Source organism: Panthera leo, chromosome B4, assembly GCF_018350215.1.
Source record: "Panthera leo isolate Ple1 chromosome B4, P.leo_Ple1_pat1.1, whole genome shotgun sequence".
Classification (NCBI taxonomy): Eukaryota; Metazoa; Chordata; class Mammalia; order Carnivora; family Felidae; genus Panthera; species Panthera leo.
The window spans coordinates 89,060,313-89,082,357 of NC_056685.1; the positions used below are offsets into that span (position 1 = coordinate 89,060,313).

Here is a 22,045-nt window from a genome sequence, read left to right on the forward strand (position 1 = left end):
GACTCCAAGTCATGGCCCACAATTCTACTAGACCTACAGTGGCCTGAGTCTGCTTTGAGGAAGGTATTTTCAGATATTAACTGTTGCCCCCCATTTAGTAAATAGATATTAATCAAATACTTTGGTTTCTTTTTCCCCCATGTTTATTTCTGAGAGAGAAAGAGAGAGAACAAGCAGGGAGGGGCAGAGAGTTGGGTGGGGTGACAGAGGATCTGAAGCAGGCTCTCGCACTTACAGCAGAGACCCCTGTGTGAGACTTGAACTCACGAGCCATGAGATAGATCATGACCTGAGCCAAGGTCAGACACTCAACTGACTGAGCCACCCAGGCGCCCCTCAAATACTTCGTCGCTTGTTCTTCAAAAGTAGATAATAGAGTAAAAGACTCTGTCGCCTCTGAGTGTTCATTCACCATTTCCAACAAGCCGGGTTTCTCTACAATTGTTATGTTGGCCTCGCCCCGCAAGTCTGAATCATTCTGTTATGATATGATGGGTGGGGCGTACCTGTGAGTGCCGCAACGTGACCTCTCTCTGTTAGCTCTAACTTCAGGCTGTTTCAAGACCATATCATCATTCAGCAAACAAACCGGTGGAATGGGTCACTTCTCCACACCCCTTCCACAGCTGCACCCCACATGTGAGAAAGAGCAGACAACAACCACAGACACATTCACACTTGGAGTTAGCATAGATTGTAGAAGCACGACAAAAATACAGATCCGATGTTTAAATCGAGTCAGGAAGCCAGAATATGGAAGAAGAACCTCATGTTTCACATGACAGGGAACTCTGTGAGATGCTATTGTATAGGTTGTAGAATGTAGCATAATATAATATCTTTGTACTTAGTATCTGCAAATGTCATTTCTGATTATAAAAGGCAGCTTCTCACCTGACGGTGTAATATAGAAAGAACCCCAACTTAATATAAAGAAAATAGAGTTTTCCCAACCGTATGTGACCACCTTATTTTCCCCAGGTATCAATCACGACACAGGAAATAACTAACATTCGAATCTTGGGTGTGTTTTATTTGTGTATTTCATCGTTAAACTTACACTGAAGATCCAACAGCTATTTCATGTTTTCTAAATAACAAATAAATAAATACCCTTGCCTCAAATTGCCAAGTGAAACATAATTCTCCAATCGATAGGATTTATTAAATTTTAGGTATAGATTTTACAAAATACTGTATTGACTTTACTTGTCTATCATATGCTATCCTAATGCTTTCCACCATAAAATTTGTAATTATTATAAACTCAGCATCTTAAAATAAGGGACAAGTGATTCAAAAGATTACCCAATGCATTCCACTGATTCCATTCAATTTACTTATTTTAATTTTTTTCTGCAGGTCATAAAGCTGAATATATGACTACAAGGTAGGCAAATGTTTTATCATAACTCATTGTGTCTCACCTTTTTTTTTTCCTTTACAACAAGCAACCATTCCAGCACTGTGAGAATGAACATACTTTGCCAATGAGCATGGAAGATCATTTTGACTCGACCAAACCTAGTAACATGACATGTTTGGGGTTCTCACAAAACCAAATTTGCTCTGGCCGATCGGAGGGTTTCCCAGTGTGATTGTAAGACTCCTTAAGAAAGACCTAAATCAGATGGGTTTGGTTTATTTAATCCAAAACACTTTAAGTTTCTGGAAATAGTCTGATTTGAGAATTCAATTAAGAAGCAACATTATGTACACATCTAGTGTGTTAGCAAATGAAAAGCATGATGAGTTACTTTTTGCTCCTACTTTTCCTTATGTCCTATAAAACTTAGAACTCTACTGAATACTCAGGATTTTAGCTTCTTACCCCTTTCACTTAAAAGATGAAAATTTAATACTATAGCTGTATTGCACATTTTTTTCTTTCTTTTTTTTTTTCCCCCTTTTTTTCATTCATGAGGGGATTTTGAAGCCACTGCTGAGAAAAGCCTTTTTGGAAGCAGATTCTGATCTGGGTTGGGGAAAATGTGCAACTTTTATTTTTCTGTGCCAGCATTTGTATAACAGCCAGAAATTATTCTAATTGGCGTATCTAGACTTTGTACTCTTGAAGCTGAGTTCTCTTTAAGGTGAGCAGAATTTAGAACACTGGGAGGGTGTGTGGGGGGGGCAGTAATTGGCAAGTTGATTTTCAAGGCTCTGTATGTTTCTACTGGGCAATTTATTCAAAAGGAAGCTTCTCTTCTTGGTGAACCAACTAGGAAGATACAGCTAGTGACTTGTCTGAACTTCACAAAAATACTGAGGTTTTTTTTCTTCCTTGCGTCAGTGACAGAGGAATGTTACTTCTGCAGTTTATGGAGCTTTTTTCATATATATTATCTCTTTGTACTATCAACTGTTTTACCTGTTGTCTCTGTGTCATAAGAAATTTAAGGCTCTTCAAAAAAAGATTTTTTAGGGGTGCCTGGATGGCTCAGTCCGTTAGGCCTCTGACTCTTGATTTCAGCTCAGGTCTTGATCTCACGGTTCTTGGGATCCAGCCCCACATTGGGATCTGTTCTGGCAGCATGGAGCCTGCTTGGGATTCTCTGTCTGTGTCTCTCTCTGTCTATAAATAAATAAATAAATGTATGTATGTATGTAAGTAAGTAAGTAAGTAAGTAAATGTTTTTTTAATATAGTTTATTGTCAACTTGGTTTCCATACAACACCCAATGCTCATCCCAACAAGTGTCTTCCTCAGTGCCCATCACCTACTTTCCCTCTCTCCCACCTCCCATCAACCTTCAGTTCTCTGTATTTAAGAGTGTCTTATAGTTTGCCTTCCTCCCTCTGTAACTTTTTTCCCCCTTCCCCTCCCCGATGGTCTTCTGTTAAGTTTGTCAGGATCCACATATGAGTGAAAACATGGTGGTATCTGGCCTTCTCTGACTGACTTATTCCACTTAGGATAATACCCTCCAGTTCCATCCACATTGCAGCAAATGGCCAGATTTCATTCTTTCTCATTGCCAAGTAGTATTCCATTGTATACATAAACCATATCTTCTTTATCCATTCATCCATTGATGGACATGTAGGCTCTTTCCATAATTTGGTTATTGTTGAAAGTGCTGCTTATAAACATTGGGGTACATGTGACCCTATGCATCAGCATTCCTGTATCCCTTGGGTAAATTCCTAGCAGTGCTATTGCTGGGTCATAGGGTAGATCTATTTTTAATATTTTGAGGAACCTCCACACTGTTTTCCAAAGCAGCTGCACCAGTGTGCATTCCCGCCAACAGTGCAAGAGGGTTTCCATTTCTCCACATCCTCGCCAGCGTCTATAGTTTCCTGGTTTGTTCATTTTAGCCAATCTGACCGGCGTGAGGTAGTATCTCAGTGTGACTTTGATTAATACTTCCCTGATGAGGAGTGACGTTGAGCATTGTTTCATGTGTCTGTTGGCCATCTGGATGTCTTTTTTGGAGAAGTGTCTATTCATGTCTTTTGCCCATTTCTTCAGTGGATTATTTGTTTTTTTTAGGTGTGGAGTTTGGTGACTTCTTTATAGATTTTAGGTACTAGCCCTTTATCCAATATGTCGTTTGCAAATATCTTTTCCCATTCTATTGGTTGCCTTTTAGTTTTGTTGATTGTTTCCTTTGCAGTGCAGAAGCTTTTTATCTTCATGAGGTCCCAATAGTTCACTTTTGCTTTTAATTCCCTTGCCTTTGGAGATGTGTCGAGTAAGAAATTGCTGTGGCTGAGGTCACAGAGGTTGTTTCCTACTTTCTCCTCTAGTGTTTTGATGGTTTCCTGCCTCATATTCAGGTCTTTCATCCATTTTGAGTTTATTTTTGTGAATGGTGTAAGAAAGTGGTCTAGTTTCATTCTTCTACACGTTGCTGTCCAGTTCTTCCAGCACCATTTGCTAAAGAGACAGTGTTTTTTCCAGTGGATACACTTTACTGCTTTGTCAAAGATTAGTTGGCCATTCATTTGTGGGTCCAATTCTGGGTTCTCTATTCTATTCCATTGGTCTGTGTGTCTGTTTTTGTGCCAATACCATACTGTCTTGATGATTACAGCTTTGTAGAAGAGGCTAAAGTCTGGGATTGTGATGCCTCCTGCTTTGGTTTTCTTCTTCAATATTACTTTGGCTATTCGGGGCCTTTTGTGTTTATGGAGTTTTTTTCATATATATTATCTCTTTGTACTATCAACTCTTTTACCTGTTGTCTCTATGTTATAAGTAATGTAAGGCACTTCACAAAAAGATGTTTTAGGGGCACCTGGGTGGTTCAGTCGATTAAGCCTCTGACTGTAGATTTCAGCTCAGGTTTTGATCTCATGGTTCATGGGATCAAGCCGTGCATCAAGCTCTGTTCTGGCAGCATGGAGCCTGCTTGGAATTACCTCCCTCCCTCTTTCTCTCTCTCTCTCTCTCTGTAAATAAATAAATAAGCTTTTAAAAAACACTTAAAATTTTTTTTAAATGTGAAGAAATGCAAATGTATCAATTTGCATTGAGAACTGTCATTGCCAAACAGACTAGATACGTACATTAACCTCACTCGTGCTTTCTCTCATTCACGTGGGCATCCTCCATAGGAGGCCAGATTAAGGAAGCTGTGTGGCAGCCACCAAACCAGAACCGGTCAGATAATCCAAATGTTGAATGGCCTGGTCCTGATTCTCTTCACCTGATGTGTACATGGTGAAGCAGAGCCATCGTGTGCCGGCTTCCTGATGAGCCACGTTGCCACAGAAGTTACTTTGAGAAGCCCTCGGGCAGTTTGTTTTCATCTCCGGTTTCTCACAACAGTAGTGTCTTCACATTTGCCTCATAACTTAGAATCATCAAGAGAGGCCATCTTCAGGCCTGTGGGAGACAACTCAAAAGACAGGTCTTCATTTGCCCCAACCAGGAGCCACTCTTCGTGTCTCAGTCATGCAGGAATGACTGTCTAGCCCTACGAGGGGGCTTTGGTTCGAGCTACAAGATTTGCTTGTCCCATGAATCTGCGACCAAACAGAATGAGCCTGTGCTCTTACCCCTTCAGCGTCATCAGCTGCACCAGATATTACCAAATGTGCATCTCTGTTGGACCCTGTAGTAACCATTTTTTCCAGTTTCAGTAGTTGATGCTCTGATATCTCGGGGCCTTGCTCACCTTGGAGGAACTGCCACTCCCAAGGTTAGCCAATTCGTAGGAATAGTAAAGGTGGTGCTTGCACGTCTGCCTTTTGTATGCCGAGCCGACTCGTCCAGACCCGTAACCCCAACCGCATCCTTTACGGGGCTTTCACATTCAGGGTGACTCTTCTCCTTCCCTAGTGACAGCCAGGTGCCAGACAACTGTTCCCCAGAGCCCACCAAACTTATTCAAACTAGCCAGTCCTAACCCGTTTACCCTGCCTTGCCCATTCCTTCCCATGGAAACCTATACCATTGCACGTACTTCCTCTCACTCCCTCTGCCTCCTCACTGACTGCAGTGCTTCCCATGGACCCCACCCCACCCCATGTAGTAGCATGGCCCCCTCCTCTTGGGAAGTGTGGGAAACACACTATCTTTTCAGTAACAGTTAACCTCTGATCTGTTGGCCTCCCCACAACGGAATAAAAATAGTCTATATTTAAAACACTTGTAAAATAATGAAAAGAGTGGATGAAACCAGGCACATAAGGTTAAGCTCCTTGATGGGTAGTTGTTTTGGTTTTTATGCGTACGTGATGCTTTCCCCCACGAATGACACAATTCAGTGTGCAGATGAGATTTCAGAAGAGCCAACTGGGGCAGGACATGATGTGCTGCCTGATAGAAGTTTCCATATTTGTTTCTAGACGCTTGCAAAGACTCCTTGTAACCTGTCAAGCACATGGAGCTTCAGGTGCTGCTTACTGCACACCCCATCAGTCCTCTGAGCCCGCCTGCTAGTCGAGTCTTAGAATTTGGCTGTGGAAGGCTGTCAAATTTGCTCCCCTACCTCTCTCTTTTTTTTTATATATGAAATTTATTGTCAAATTGGTTTCCATACAACACCCAGTACTCATCTTTTTTTTTTTTTAAAATGAAATTTATACCCCTACCTCTCTTGATAGATTGGTGTAATGTCTTACAAATCTAGTCAGGCTTCCTCATATTCTTAGGATTTTGTTTCTAAACTGGCCTTTCTGAACTTTAATGAACCAAAAAGGTAATTCTTCCCAGACAGTTGGCAGCATAATGAAGGACTTGACCTGATTTTCAAGTGTGATGTACACCCTCATATAAGCCTTCCAATTAGGGAGTTAAAATAGGAAGGTCTGAAGAAAATTCTTGGGACTATTTTTCCCTGTATTCCATTCAGGACAGCTGAAGAAGCTGAGTCGGGCACTTCTGGCTCTCTTTGCTCTTAAGGAAGAGGAACAGAAGAAGTTCCCCGTCTGCACTACAGGGCAAGATGAGGCAGGGTCTAAATATAGCATGCAGAACACTGCATGTGTATGTTAGAGACCCTAACTTAGCCACCAAGGCAAACAGACTGGAGATGGAGAGAGTCCAGAACAGAATAAGGGGTGCATCCTAATGCTCTACAAATATTTAAGTGATGAGACAGTTTGTTATAAAGAACTAATAATTCATATGAGCCTCTATCTACTGCCCTGAAAGAGCATTGAAACCAAACTCATTTTTTCACTTGTGACTCCGTTGATAGTTAACTTTTGCATAAACTAAAACCCCATTAATATCTGAGGAATATTGAAAAGATGCGATATTTTAGTTGTAACTAAAAATAATTATATTTACTTTCCCATACTGGGATTTGTCAAGAGCCCTAATTTTTATGACTCATTGTGTCTTCTGTGTGACCCGTAAGCAAGTGGAGTTTGTAACACTTGGCCAGATAGCTCACAATTCCATTTTTAAACAATCTAGCAAACAAATATCAAATACAGCATATAAGAAAAGAGTACTCTGTATGAATAGTTTGTATGGCTTTTGATCACATAAGTAAAAGTAAGTAAATGGGAAATGGGAAGAACTGTTTTCCCCATGGGTGGGGGTGGGGAGGGAACACAAGAATTCCTGTTTTGTAATTTTGATGTCACCTGTGGGGGTTTCATTCATTGTTTGATTTCTGCCATGCTCAGTAATTATATTCCCTTCCCTTAGGCCTCCAAATGTTCCCCCTAAGCCCCAGAAACACAGGAAGTCCAGACCCCGCTCACAGTATAATGCTAAGTTGTTTAATGGGGATTTGGAAACATTCGTCAAGGTACTGGCACCAGCCATTTGGGTGGCTGATCTCCACGCTTCTTGCCTATAATGGTCTCAGCCTCTCGTAAGAAGAGGCAGGTCATTATGTCCAAGTCTGTCCTGGGGCTCTTTGCTTTCCCAGAAAATCAATATAATATTTCCTGAAGTCAGAGAGGAAAGAATATTTGGTTTGAGTGCCCTCAGAAGAGGAAATAAATGTGGGTAGCATTATGCTGGCAAAAGAGAAAGCCCTCTTTATATTTAAAAAAAAAAAAAAAAAAAAAGCCATAATTTGTGCAAAAAGGAAAAGAGCTACCTGATAAAATATTTTGGTCTTGTGTGTTTTTTAATTAATTTATTTAAATTTGACTTAGTTAACAGTGTAAAATATTTACTCGCACAAATTAGATGGCACAAAATATATTTTTAAAGTACATTGTTAGGGTAGCTCTGAACAGCAAGAGTCTTGATTTCCCATGACTTGAGGAATTCATTATATTGGATAAATTGTAAGACCCTGTGGTCTATATCTTGTATCTCTGCTGTGTTTACTCTGTCTTCTTTTTCATCCTGTATTTCTGATAATGCTTCTAGCCGAGGACGAAGGAACTCGCACACGAGACATCAGGTATAGTGCAAAGGGAGGCGAGGGCACAGCCTCTTTTGCTCTTGGTATCATTTTCAAACCATCATCATGCTTGGCTTTAGTTAGATTTTTAAGGTCTTTAAAAGAACAATGTTTGCAGCTGGAAATTAGGTTTAAAAACAGGCTTCACTCTTTATAGATTCCTACCTATTTACTATCAAAAGGGATTACAGAAATCAAACACTGATCGAGGAAGAATTGTCTTCTCTAGCAAAACTGGATAAATAGTCTTTACATTACATACTTGTCAGTTGTACCAAATTCAAGTCAAGGGCTCTTGTTAAGGCAAACCAGTGTTAAATACCAAATGCACAGCAATACTTGATTGTGGACCCTCATGTAAATTAGACAAAAAAGAGAAGAGCTTTCTTTTTCGTGGCTAACATTTTACGACAGTTTCAGAAGACTAAACTTAGGTAGGAAACTACATCATTACTAACCTCCCCAATAATATGTTACAGATGGCTTAGTTTCTTTAAGACAGATCTTGTATCAAATATGTGCACTAATGGCTAAAAAAATGTGTGTGTGCATATGGCATGTACACATGGACAGATACATACATACATACATACATACATACATACACACACGTACACACAGAGATTAGAAACCTCTGGCTGCCTTAAAACTGAGCCCTTCACCTTGGCATTGAGAAGCCACTGGACAACCTAAATCACAATCACAAACCCACGGCCGTAAGCCTCCAAAGAGCCTGATTGGCTCTAATTTAATATAAAATTCTTGTCAAACTCGATTAGCTAGTTTCCCAGCCCGTGGCCTGTAAGCGGGGGCAAATGACATGGAGAGAAGGGCAGATGAGATGAGAGCACTGAGATGTGCAGAGGAAGGATAGAGGAAAGCTCAAAGAGACAAGTGTGTGATCCCATGGCACTGGATAACACAGTCCAAGAATGACTGCTTAAGGTGATAGGACAACTCCTGTTACATTTTTAAAGAGATTTTTTATTAAGAACAGTTAATAGAACCCAAATTTAGGTACTAAAGAAAGAGCAAACCATCTATTACGGGAAATTCACTTATGTGAGGCCCTTGGTGTCCCAGATGGCATGTAAAGAATCTTAGGTCTTAGCAGTAAAACAATGGATACAGAGATCTCTGTGCTTCTGAGACTTGCTCGATCAGTTGACGTCCCCACAATACCACCGTGAGACAACAAGAGCGAACCACTTTTCCTTTTTCCCATGGGAAAATTGAGGCACAAAGGGATCTATTTGAATGATAGATGGAGCACAGCCCATTGTTTCAGTTCTTATAAAATATTTTCTACCAACACGTTTGGCATCCATGAAATTAAATTAATACACACAATTATTTTTTGACCACAAAATTCATTATATCAGAATAGAATACAGATGATCAGCACAAGATTAGCAATTACCTGAGTAAATGTGAAGATGGAAATATTTTTGAATCATATAAAAACTTAAGACATTTTATGGAGAACTCTCTTTGTGCAAACATTTTTCTTTTAATAACATTTTATTCTTTGTTTATGCTTTTAATACTAAGTTCAGCAGAGGTGCAAACTAATGTTCTCCTTTTATCACTTGCCTTTAAATATTTGTTGTTCTTCTAGAGTACAGTGTTAAATGAATTGTTCATATAAGGGTTACTTCCCTTAAAGCACACATATCTTAAAGAAAAATCCCCTCACATATTCAGTAAGTTTTGATGTAATTACATTGCTATTCTTGAGACAACTAGTCACACTAAAAAGAGTTTTTATCCTTAAGGACCTTCTCTAAGAAATTAATAAAGTTTACATCCCTAAAACAATTTAACTAATTAGAGGAACTTAATGCAGGCTCCAAAAGTAATTGAAGCATTAACTGGTTTACAGACTGATTAGATGGTCTTAAAACCTAAAATAAAACTATTCCTCGAGAAGTGTGTTGCCTATTTTAGGAATAATAGTTTAAATTGCTCAGCTGCATTGTCCCCAAGCCTTCCCCTTTTGCTTAATTGGAAAGGTTAGTGGGTTCTGAATTGTTCTAATATATTAAGACAACCAAATTCTTCTTGTGTTTCAGAATAAAATTCCTCATGAATTAGTACCTGATGTCTGCTAATCATTTTGAATCTCCATGTTTCCTATAAAGATCTGATTCGTAAAAGAGCATAGTCTTTAAAAGTACACAGAAAATAACTCCACAGCCCGTAACCTTCTTTAACTACATGGAGTGCATGGCATTGATACATGTTTAACTGTGACCTCAGCAGCTCCTTGATCTCCTCTGTCATCCTGTACATGTTTTTAAAAAGTTCCAGAGTTCACATTTGTTCACTGACTGTAGAGTGAAGAATGCACTGACTGGATTACAAGATGTGGGGAAAGAAGGCCAAAAAACTGCCCCTTCCTAAGAAAGCAAGATTTAATGGGATGTGCATTTGTGCAGTTTCTTCATAATCCTTAAAACGTGTAAAAATAACGATGAAAAATCGATGAGTAAGTTCTGATGCAGACCAAATAAATATATGACACATTATAATCATCTATAAAGCAATCCTCATATCCTGCATCTGGAAACATATAAGCTTTTTTTTTTTTTTTTTTTTTTTTGTAAATAACTGTTGTCATCCAAATGGTAGTGTACTCTCAGGGATGTCACAGAGAGGATCCCAAAATGGCTGAATGTTTGTGTTTGGTGACCAAGATGGCCGTAAGATGGCCACCTAAGATAGTCCTAAGATGCTAAGGTTAGAATACAGAGAGTTGTTCTTAGGTCCATTAGATTAATTACTTCTAATAACCTTTAAAAAAAAGAATGAATGATTCACATATTCACTTTGATGTGTGAGCCTAAATATAAGGAAAAGAGATGAATTAGCATTGACATCTCCAGATACAACAGAGTAGATTGAAACAGAATTACCTTAAATGTATTTAATTTGGTTTGCTCCAGAACTGAAATCTACCTTTGGTTAAATATAATTTGATTTTTGGCCTTTGTTGAATATTTTAGAGGGGGATGTATTTGGAAATGATCATCTAAAAAGAGTAAAAATCACTCTTTAAGTAGGGTCAAACTGCGAGCTTTATTACTGTGTGTGATTTATGCCTCTCTTTTGTGGTTAAGTGGTTTCCATCTCTTTACCCAGGACTCAGGACAGATTATCCCCCTCATTGTGGAAAGCTGTATTCGGTTCATCAATCTCTATGGTAAGCCCTAAACTATGGAATTCTTTTTTTTTTTTTTTAAGGTTTATTTAAGTGATCTCTACACCCAATGTGGTGCTCAACCTTACAACCCCCAGGTTAAGAGTCACTTGCTCCATCAACTGAGCTAGCCAAGCACCTCTGAAATTCTTATTTAAAAAAAAAATAATCACTGGAAATATTTCAGTGAATGTGCTTTCTGTTAAACATTTGATTACTGGGAAAGGGGAACCTGGAGGCTGTGATGGAAATTTTTCATCCCCTTCCTCTTCTTTTCTCTTTAGGTCTTCAGCATCAGGGGATTTTCAGAGTGTCTGGTTCCCAGGTGGAAGTCAATGATATTAAAAATTCATTTGAGAGAGGTAATTGCCTGTGTATGCCTACAAAGAAACCATGTTAAAAAGCCATCATATGCCGCAGAGTGAAGTGGCATGCTCATTCTGCATATGTCCGGAACCTCTCATTTCATTTTGGATGTTGAGATAGGAAGCTATTTGGAATAGCTGAGAAATGAAGCCAAAATCATAAAATTTTGTAATCAAGTATACAAAAACGTATGAGCTTTATATCCTGGTTTAGGACTGGCATTGGTAATCCTCAGCATGTTTCAAAGGTGGCACATGAGAGGGTTCTAGAAGAATAGCCCGATAGCCCTGGGCCTACTTGGCAGGCGTTGGAGGTGACTCATCCCAGCTACATGTCTGTGTCCTTTGTCAGAAATGCTTTCCTCCCTCTTACTACCACCCCCAGACTCCTTCCCTGTGACCTTACGTTTGTTCATAATTGGCTTCAAATAAATCCTACTGAACTGTTAATCCACACATTATAATTAGCAAAGCCGTAGACGTTAGTGTTAGGCAGACCCAGAATCAAATCAGACTCTTTCATTTACTAATCATTTGATTTTGGTCAAGCTACTCATCTCTTCTTTAGGTCTCAGGATCCTCATCTGCAAGATTCCAACTTGGTGTGGGGATGTGGTATAATCACTGCAAATGCCTAACTCGTTAGTGATGGCTCTTAGTTACTGATGCTCCCCAATTATGATGATTTGTGTCCTTGGACTCCTGGGTAAATCTGTACCTTCCTTCATGTTTGAAAGTCAGGCTGAACATGCAGAGTGGGGGGTATCATGGCCTGGAGACAGGGCTTCTCTCTCTCAGTCTCATTTCCTTTGTCACAGAGCCCTTGAAAGTTTGAAATCTTGGTGGAAGAGATCAACTTGGCTCCAGATTGTCTTTTCTGTTTTAAGTTCTCTGATACGATGTGTGGAGCAGAACAGCCTTCTCTCTCAGCAGCCACATGCTCCCAGTCTCTTCTATGAACCATGTTCAGCATAAGCTGAAGTGTCTAAAGCGTCACTTTCTGTGCCAGTTACCACAGGCAAAATGCTTTATTATATTTCCTTGGAAATCCCCCTGGTATTTTGTTACTTGTTTGTGATCTCTTTGGGTGAGGCTTTCTCTCTGTGGGAAAGAAAAAAAAAAAATTGTGAATTTGTGTTCAATCATTTCCCAGATAAAAGGAATCCCAGGTCCCTGAAAATAAACTGCCCCAAGAGGCAAAAAAAAAAAAAAAAAAAAAAAAAAAAGTTAAAACGCAGTGTACAATTTTTGTGAACTTCAGAACAGACCTGTGAATAAAAAATGGAGTTTGACTTAAGGCTGCATGTTATGTTGAGCTTCTCAAGAATTTTATCTCAGTTTAATTCTCAGGGACGTGGAATAGCCAGGCCAGTTATGTAAATTTTAAAACTGCTTACCATAAAGAATGATATAATTTCATATTTGGGATATATTTTGTAAATTTGTACTTTTTATACAAATCCCTCGGTACTAGTAAGGGTACATTTTCAAATTCCTCTATCTGATTTCAGAATCTCCCACTGCTGAAGGCAGCTTTCAAATGTGCCGTGAACAGCACTGTGCCACTGGGAAATGTTTGTATAATTGTAGGCATTCACAATTAGGCGCATCCTATAATATTTCTGATATTGTATCTATATTGTGTCTTTTTCCAGTAGGATAAAAAACACAGAATGTAGTATTTGAATTCATGTCAAGCTAGGATTAGATTTTAACTATAAGTGCCACAATATTTTATTTTAAGATATGGGTAACTTGTAAGGGATTATTTGGTAGCCTGAGATTTTTTAAAAAGCTTTATTTTAACCAACTATTTTTAGGTTAATCATGGGTTGGGATATCTAAACCAATTAGTTTAATTTTAGTACTATATAATCTTTCATAAAGCGAAATTAAAAGATACATGTATATATAGAAACATGTGTGAGTACAGAAATATATCTTTATTCAGAGGAAGAAACAGAAGCACTGTGCATGTAACTGATGTTTTTTTTATATAGGTGAAAACCCTTTGGCTGATGACCAGAGTAACCATGATATTAACTCCGTTGCTGGCGTTCTGAAGCTGTATTTCCGTGGGCTGGAAAACCCCCTCTTTCCTAAGGAAAGATTCAACGATCTGATTTCTTGTATCAGTAAGTGGATTTTTTTTTTTAAACTCTTTTCGCACCAGAATTGTTTCACTCACCAATTTCCTGGAAAGGCAGCGGCCCCCCTCCGCGTACCCTCCCCTAACCACTACCCCTTGACCACCAGATTTTTGAGACCGTTTGTTTTCTTTCTGGATACGATGTGAGTCATCCTCCAGCTGTGGCCTCGCCCTGAGCTGAGTGGGTTTTGCTCCCGAACACCCGCAAGTTCCATAGAGCCCGAGAGCGTCCCACTTAGTGACTGGAATAAAGCAGAAAGGCAGGTGCCAACCGACAGCTAAGGGAGAAGGGGAAGTTGTAACATGGAATGTAACTTCTTTTTGGCTCTTGGTTCTTGGTTTTCTCCACCAATCTTAAGAGTGGAGTAATTTACCCATCTTGGAACATTACGTCGAGAACTGAAGTAAAATGAGATAAATGACCATCAGTACAGTGCAGACACCAGGTGGTAATTATCTGTCCGTGGGCATCCCCAGCTAATAGGCGAAGGTGCTGTGGGACTATGAATGATGTATCATACAACTGAGAATCATCAGCAGGTAAACAGCATTACTGTGTTACTCGGGCGGCAGAGGCGGGGTTGGGGGGGGGGGTGGGTTGACACTACAGGAAAGGTGAAATAATGATGCCCGGAATTAGATGTTAACCGTACCGAGTTCTGTACATCTAAAAATGCATGTGGGGGCGCCTGGGTGGCTCAGTCGGTTAAGCGGCCGACTTCGGCTCAGGTCATGATCTCGCGGTCCGTGAGTTCGAGCCCCGCGTCGGGCTCTGTGCTGAGAGCTCAGAGCCTGGAGCCTGTTTCAGATTCTGTGTCTCCCTCTCTCTGACCCTCCCCTGTTCATGCTCTGTCTCTCCCTGTCTCAAAAATAAAACGTTAAAAAAAATTAATAAAAATAAAAATGCATGTGGCTTTTAATGTTTATCTCTTTTTGAGAGAGTGTGTGTGAGTGGAGAAGGAGCAGAGAGAGAGGGAGGATCCAGAGATGGGGGGCTTGAACTCATGAAACATGAGATCGTGACCTGAGCCGAAGTTGGAGGCTTAACCAGCTGAGCCACCCAGGCGCCCCACAGGATGCCTTTTTAAAGCCCCAGTTCCCAGGCAAGGGTCTAGAGCTGATTCAAATCCCACAGTGAGGGCCTGCATAAGAATCAAGCTTGCCTCGGGGCGCCTGGGGTGGGGGGCTCAGTTAAATGTCCAACTCTTGGTTTGGCCTCAGGTCATGATCTCACAGTTCGTAGTTCAAGTTCAAGCCCCGCATCTGGGCTGTCAGCACAGAGGCTGCTTGGGATTCTCCTTCTCCCTCTCTCTCTGCCCCTCCCCTCCTCATGCGTGTGCTCGCTCGCTCTCTCTCTCTCAAAATTAATTAATTAAAAAAAAAACAATCAAGAAACCGTCCTACCCCACCTGCCCAACCCACCCTTTGGTTCGCCCCCCAGTCCTCAAGTCCTCCTACCGTCAGAAACTCTCCCAGCTCATCCCTCCTTCCCCACTCCCAGTCCCAGTGACTTGGCTTCCACTGGGACTGCTGTTAACAGTCTGCCAAGTGGAGTCAGTCCCTACTTCTAGATCTTGCCAACTCTTCCCTCCTACCCACCACCTCCCTGTGTCATTCTGTCCTTCACACCATGGCTAGACCCCACAGGGCAGATTTGGTCGTATTGTTCCCACCACTCTCGTTTAAAACCTCTTTCAATATTTCCCACCAGAAGATGAGCTCCTTGGTGTGACCATTTCATAGAACCGAGTCATTTCTCTATCTGGTCTCTTTCTGCTTGTCCACACTTCCCTCTGCCACCCTGGGCTGTGTACTTCATTTATCGACAGCAGCACGCCACAAGCTGCAGCATTCCGGGCCATCGCCCATCTCCGTGCCTTTGCCCACGCCGTGTGGTCTACTGTCCCTGGTAGCCATGTGACATCTGCTTGAAGGACTGCTGGCCCAGCACCCTTTCAGCATGTCGTCGTTCCCATACCCCCTCGCAGAATTAGTCCCTGTCTCCTCTACTAACGTTCCACTGTGTACATAGGTCTGTCGTTTTTCTTAATGCCCCACATTAGCGTTTTTAACCCCTCCTTCTCTGTGCTACAGAGAGAATTCAGGGAAGAGGTTAAGAATGTAGGCTTTCAACTCAAATAGCCTGGGTTCAAATTGCTCACCAGCTATGTGACCTTAGGCAAGTTTCTTAAGCTCTCTGCATCCCAGATTCATGAGCTATAAAATAGGGAGAATAAGGGTGCCTGGGTGGCTCAGTCAGTTGAGCGTCTAACTCTTGATTTCAGCTCAAGTCATGATCTCACCGTATGTGAGATCAAGCCCCGTGTCAGACTCTGTGCTGACGGTGCGAAGCCTGCTTGGGATTCTCTCTCTGCTCCTCCCCAACCTGTGTGCTCGCGCTCTCGCTCTCTCTCTCTCTCTCTCTCTCTCTCTCTCTCAAAATAAGTAAACATTTCACAAAAATAAAACAGGGAGAACAGCAGACCACATATCACAGGGCTGAGAAGTAAATGAGCTTATCCATGTGAAATACCAGGAGGAGTGCCTAGCAAAGAGTGTGTTCACTGAAATGCCTACAGTGAGCTGCACAGGCCTGCGAGGTCTTGACAGATTATTCAGTTTTGTATCCCTAATGCTTGGCATCATTAATTCCAGGTACACAGTAAGTACATCACTCATAGTCGTTGAATGCCACCAAAATTTCACCAGAATTCTTTTGTCGGCATTCAGGCCTAAAAGCCTGGCTCTTGTTGAGGATGAACTCACCAGGCGTAATTCTGTCTCCACCCCCACCTCACACAGCCTGATGTCTTGTGTGGGGTTCAGAACTGTGCCTTGTGTGTCCATTCCAAGGCCCTTACATAGCCTGAGTCACCACAGTAGGCCTATGACCCAGCTGGAAAGAACTGAAAAGGAGGTGTCACACTTCTGGAATTCTCCTTTGGCCTTGTTCAGAGACTTTCCTAATATCCTAGCCAGAAAGTTAAATCTGGAAAAATAATAAGCACTCTACGAGGCTCGGTGGTTTTCTAGGTACATACATCTTATCAACATACATGTTTACATGTACCAGTGGAATAAAGTGCGTTGGACTGCCCTGTCAGTTAGTGTTGTAAAATCACTTCATACTTTCATTGAACAAAAAATATTATTGTGGTTATGAAAATCTGAACTGGGGCACCTGGGTGGCTCAGTCAGTTAAGCATCCAACTTCAGCTCAGGTCATGATCTCATGGTTTGTGGCTTCAAGCCCCGCGTTGGGCTCTGTGCTGACAGCTCGAAATCTGGAGCCTGCTTTGGATTCTATGTCTCCCTCTTTCTCTGCCCTTCTCTCTCTCCTCTCTCTCAAAAATAAACATTAAAAAAAAAAAAAAAAAAAGGCAGGAGTCCCAGGTTTGAAGGTCGCTAAGGACGCTAGAGAGTAGAGATGCTGGTTAGTTACAGATTTAACTGTGCTAGTCATTTAGGTAGTACTGTCAATGTTACTTACTGTTAGTGCTAGAGTTACAAAGTTGCATAGGTATTGAGCAGTGTGTCCCAACCCTACTTTTCCCCAGAAGTCCTGTTATTTTTAGTGCACATTTTTGCAGAATAGGAGGTTTTTCAAGAACATACAGTGGCACTGTTTATAACAACCCCTTTTCTTCCAACATCTAATCTCTTAAAAAGGAGAGGATTTCTAGCTATTATTGATTTATCTCTAGGCAAGCATTTTTCTCATACCAGTGTGACCCTGATGTATATACCGTATTTTTTTCTGGATTTTCAATCAATTCTTTGAGAATGGTATATAATATGTCATTCATCATTATATCCTTTCACTGACATTACAGGTTTTGATCATCTGAACCATTGATTAATTGCCTGCAGTGTGCAAAACTTTCTAGGGATTCAAAGACTTGATTTTTGCATTCAAGAGGTTTAAAAAAGTAGTAAGAGAGCTAAGGTATTTACAAATAAATGCAATCTAAGTTAGTATGTAATAGAAGCACAGAGAGAGAGAGAGAGATCTCATGTAGGTTGATTGTTTATATCTGTGTCATCTTCTCCTGGCATTGCTATAATTGGACTGATTTTTCCTACTAAAGTAATTTCATGTGGTATTTACTTTGTATAGAAAAATCTTCACTTTTCATCTTTTTTAAGAGTTTACATAGCTGTCTGGTTACCTACTACTTTTTGCTTATTTTTTGGAGAATTTGGGGGAAGATTTTTTTTTTTAATGGTGAGTTGTTATTGTGCCATTTCCATGTCCGTAAATAACTACATTCATTGGAAGCTTGCAAATATACGCGGTAAAAGAAAATTGGCATTAGCACGCATGCACGCGCTCTTTTTAATATGCACTATTCATTCCCCAATTCGCTGCATATTTCTTTTTAAAAATTACTTACCCGGATGAACACCTGGTCGACTCCAGTGCAATCTAAATTTGAAGTGACGTACTTGGTAGTGTCTCAGTTTCTCACCGAGGATTGTTTTAGTTTGGTTTTTTTAAACCATGCACTTTGTGAATGGTTTTGTAAATGTTCCAGAGTGTGCCCACACATTCTGGGCAGCTCCTAGAATGGCCATAAACCATGGCCTTGAGATTCCCTAGGGCAGAAGTCCACTGGACTTGCCCTACAAGAGCTATTCAAGCAATTTGTGGTCTTTCCTGGCTGCCTCGGAGCTGGGAAACCAGAGGACACATTTGCACTTCATTTTACGTTATGTGTTGTTATCCAGGTGACTACTTGAGCATGAGGAAACCTTTTTAAGGGGGTCTTTTACCTACCACAATACCAACATGTAGTCTTTGAGACTACTCGACAAGTACACAAAAAGCATGTGAAACAAAATATTGTCCCACGTAATGCCGCTACTCAGAGGCTCAATGGTATGTACACATTTTCTTGCATTTCCTTCTGCTCTTTTTGTATTCGTGGGCACACACAACTTTTTTTTTTTTTTTAAGCCAAAGTGGAACTGAATGATCCATTCTGTTCATAGTCAACCTTCTTTTTGACTCTTTTTTTTTTTTTAAACGCTTATTTATTTTTGAGAGAGTGTGTATGTGCAAGGCAGGGGAGAGGCAGAGAGAGAGGGAGACAGAGGATCTAAAGCAGGCTCTGAGCTGTCAGCACAGAGACCAACATGGGGCTCGAACTCACAATCCATGAGATCATGACCTGAGCTGAAGTCAGACATGTAACCAACCAAGCCATCCAAACACCCCTTGACTCTTTTATTATACATAATTTCACTTATAAAGCTATAAAAAGATGCAGAAAATTACAATGAACTCCAGTATAAATAATCACCTAACTTGAACAGTTTTCATTTCTTGAACAAAATTATCCCACCTGTACCCCTTCCATCATCCCTCTGACATTACATCACTTCCTCTGTGTGTATGAATATCTGGGAGGTGAAGACTCTTCTCTTCTTCTTTTTTTTTTAATATAGCATAGCCATAATACCATTATCATACCTTCAAAAAATAACAGTAATTTCTTAAAATCATCAAATAACCAGCCAGTACATTTTTAAAATAACTGTATTATGCAATTAATATGTGATCACTGTAGAAAAATTAGAAAATAATCTAGGAAAATAAACCAGCTGTGACTCCTCTACATATAGATAATGTAAACCTTTTTGGTATGTTCCCAGTTTTTTTCCTATACGTATACCTATGTACTTTTTTTTTAAGTTTTTTATACCTATCTACTTTATAAAAAAATTTTTTTTAACGTTTATTTATTTTTGAGACAGAGAGAGACAGAACATGAACGGGGGAGGGTCAGAGAGAGGGAGACACAGAATCTGAAACAGGCTCCAGGCTCTGAGCTGTCCGCACAGAGCCTGACGCGGGGCTCAAACTCATGGACCTCGAGATCATGACCTGAGCCGAAGTCGGCCGCTTAACTGACTGAGCCACCCAGGCGCCCCACCTATCTACTTTTAAAAGCAGCTTACTGAGATATAATTCTCATACCATACAATTCCTTCATTAAGGTGTACAAATCAATGTTTTCTAGTATATTCACAGGATTATACAACCATAACCACAATTTTAAAACATATTTATGACTCCAAAAAGAAACCAGAATTAGCAACCATACCCCGTTTACTCATTCCACCCCCAGGACCAGACAACCATGAATCTACCTGCTATAAACGTACCTATTCTGGCCACTTAATATATAAATGGAATTATACAATCTACGGTCTTTGGTGACGGGTTTCATTTACCTAGCGATGTTCTCGAGGTTCACCCATGTTGTAGCATGTATCAGCACTTTATGTTATCGCCAAATACAATCGTCCATTGTATGGATATACCACAGACTTTTAATAAAAGGGGATCATACTAAATGACTGCTAATGGATGTGAGATTTCTTTTTGAGATGATGAAAATGTTCTAAAACTGACTGAGATCATGATTGATGAACTGTGAATATACTAAAAACCATTGAACTGTATACCTTGCATATATGAATTATACATGAATTATATCTCAATATATCTACTTAAAAATGGTACTATATCATTTGCTCTTTAAAAGCCATTTTTCAAATTTAATGATGTTATTAACGTTTTCCTGTGTCAGTAGGTATTTTATAAAGTAAGATTTTAGTGACCATATAATGGCTTTTATTTAACACATCCTAGTTTTAGAAATTTAGGTTGTTTCCAGTGATTTTGCAATTAAACAAAATACTATGATGAGCCTTTTAGTACATAAATCTATTTGCCCATTTCTAATTGTTTCATGGAAAAAAATCTCTTGTTTTGTCTTCCTGGTTCTCCAGCATGTGTTTTTGTTGCTAAAAATTCTTTCAGCTTTGTAGCATACGTGATGGTTTCTGTCTGAATTCTAAATTTCTGTTTGATGCCTTATTAGGGGTTCCTTTTACCCCTAAAAATACGGAACGGGCTTAGTCTCTGAACTGAGTAAGTGAAGCTTCCTAATCTAAGACTGTTTCTTTACTAACCTTGATCATTCAGCAGGAGGAGAAACATTTTGTATTTATTTATTTCTACAGTTGTTGCTATTTAGGAGAGAACGTTATGGTTTAATTCACAGAACTCAATCTATTAATGATTAATTAGGAAGATTTTCAAGCATTTCGTTTCTCACCCAGAAGAGCAGCCAGTAACTCATCTCAAGGCTAGGCTAAGATTCATCTAAATGTACTAGAACATCTCTCTGTTTTTCTCTTTCGCTTTCATTCACACACATACACTATTACGTGCTCACAATTGATTGGTACCTTGACAATTTTCGGAACCTGACAGTGAACCTAAAAATGGCATTGGGCTGGGAATTTCACCTTGAATACTGCCTGTTGAGCTGTGGAGCTCAGAAATATTTGTGTACCTGCTCTTCAATAAACCATTTCTGAGTATGGCCGTTAATTTCCTTCCCTCTTGTCATACCTGGGGATAAGCTTGCATCTTGTGATTTATTACTTGTTTTCTGACAAACAAATACTTTTGCACATAGCGCACAGAGAACTGGTATGGTCAGAGTAATGGCCATTTGAGCTTTTTGCCATTTTGTCAAGTAACTGTGTTTTGTGGTGAGTTTTTCACACACATTTACACAGAGCTGTCAAACCCCCATGCTGTGAAGTTGGGATGCTGACATGGGAACTGTGCAGTGCCAGGAAAAGAACATAAATAAGCCTAGGGAGCTCTGAGCCTGTGACCAAGATTGGACGAATGCCACTTTTACCTAATTACATGAGATTCCGAATTGTGGAAACAAAGGCCAGCTTAAAAGAGACCCACACAAAATACTGGTTTTCCTTTCTGACAACTCTTCTGAGGGGACGCAAAGATCCGTCTTTTCACGCAGCAGAAAACGGTGAGAGATCATGAGTTGCTGCGCTCAGAGCCAGCTGGGAATGCACATTAATCAGAGCGTCCGCAGCAACCATAAATTTTGACCTGCTAACAGGACTCGGGAGAGTAAATGAGTCATTTGTGCCAGAGCGAGACTCCTGTAGGATGTGTGCCGTAGGCCTGTTAAGCAACCAGCCAGGTAATATCTGAGTCCTGCTCACAACCATCACGCTCCGAGACCTTTGGGACAGATAGATCTGCTGCCACTTCAGGGATGCCAACAATTCCGCTTTGCTTTGATTTACGTTTCCTGTAGTTGCAGAGAAGGTACGCCTGCCTCCCGTGATCTTCTCTGGCCTTTTTGGTGTCACTTTTTTACATGCCTGTAGCTTCTCTCTCCTGAAATCCTTCATTTGCATCTCATGGTGCCCTCCCCCGATCTATTTTGTTAATTGTGGTAAAATATACGTAGCACAAAATGTACCATCTTCTCCGTTTGAAGCCTACGGTTCGGTCGTATTAAATACATGTTCCGCAGCCATCACCACCGTCCATCTCCAGGACTTTTTCATCCTCCCAAACTGAAGCTCTATACCCGGAAAGCAGTAACTACCCCGCTCCTCGCCCCCAGCCCCAGCCCCTGACAACCACTGTTCCACTTTCTGTCTCTGTGAA

The 22,045-nt window shown here is 40.4% G+C and overlaps 1 protein-coding gene across 5 annotated transcripts in view; it reads left to right on the top strand.

The window, feature by feature from the left end:
• SRGAP1 (SLIT-ROBO Rho GTPase activating protein 1) overlaps positions 1-22,045 on the top strand; it is a 282,321-nt gene that overhangs the window by 228,449 nt on the left and 31,827 nt on the right. For 2 of the 5 annotated variants that reach the window (XR_006204927.1, XM_042947053.1), the window contains exons 11-16: positions 1,363-1,390; positions 7,112-7,214; positions 10,965-11,025; positions 11,307-11,384; positions 12,899-12,973; positions 13,388-13,522. Coding sequence is in view for 4 of the 5 variants with exons in the window: in XM_042947053.1 (XP_042802987.1) it covers positions 1,363-1,390; positions 7,112-7,214; positions 10,965-11,025; positions 11,307-11,384; positions 12,899-12,973; positions 13,388-13,522 (480 nt within the window). In the remaining variant the exon portion in view is untranslated. Of the gene's footprint in view, positions 1-1,362; positions 1,391-7,111; positions 7,215-7,789; positions 7,824-10,964; positions 11,026-11,306; positions 11,385-12,898; positions 12,974-13,387; positions 13,523-22,045 lie in introns of all 5 variants that reach the window. The other 3 variants (XM_042947054.1, XM_042947055.1, XM_042947056.1) reach the window with 3 other exon arrangements.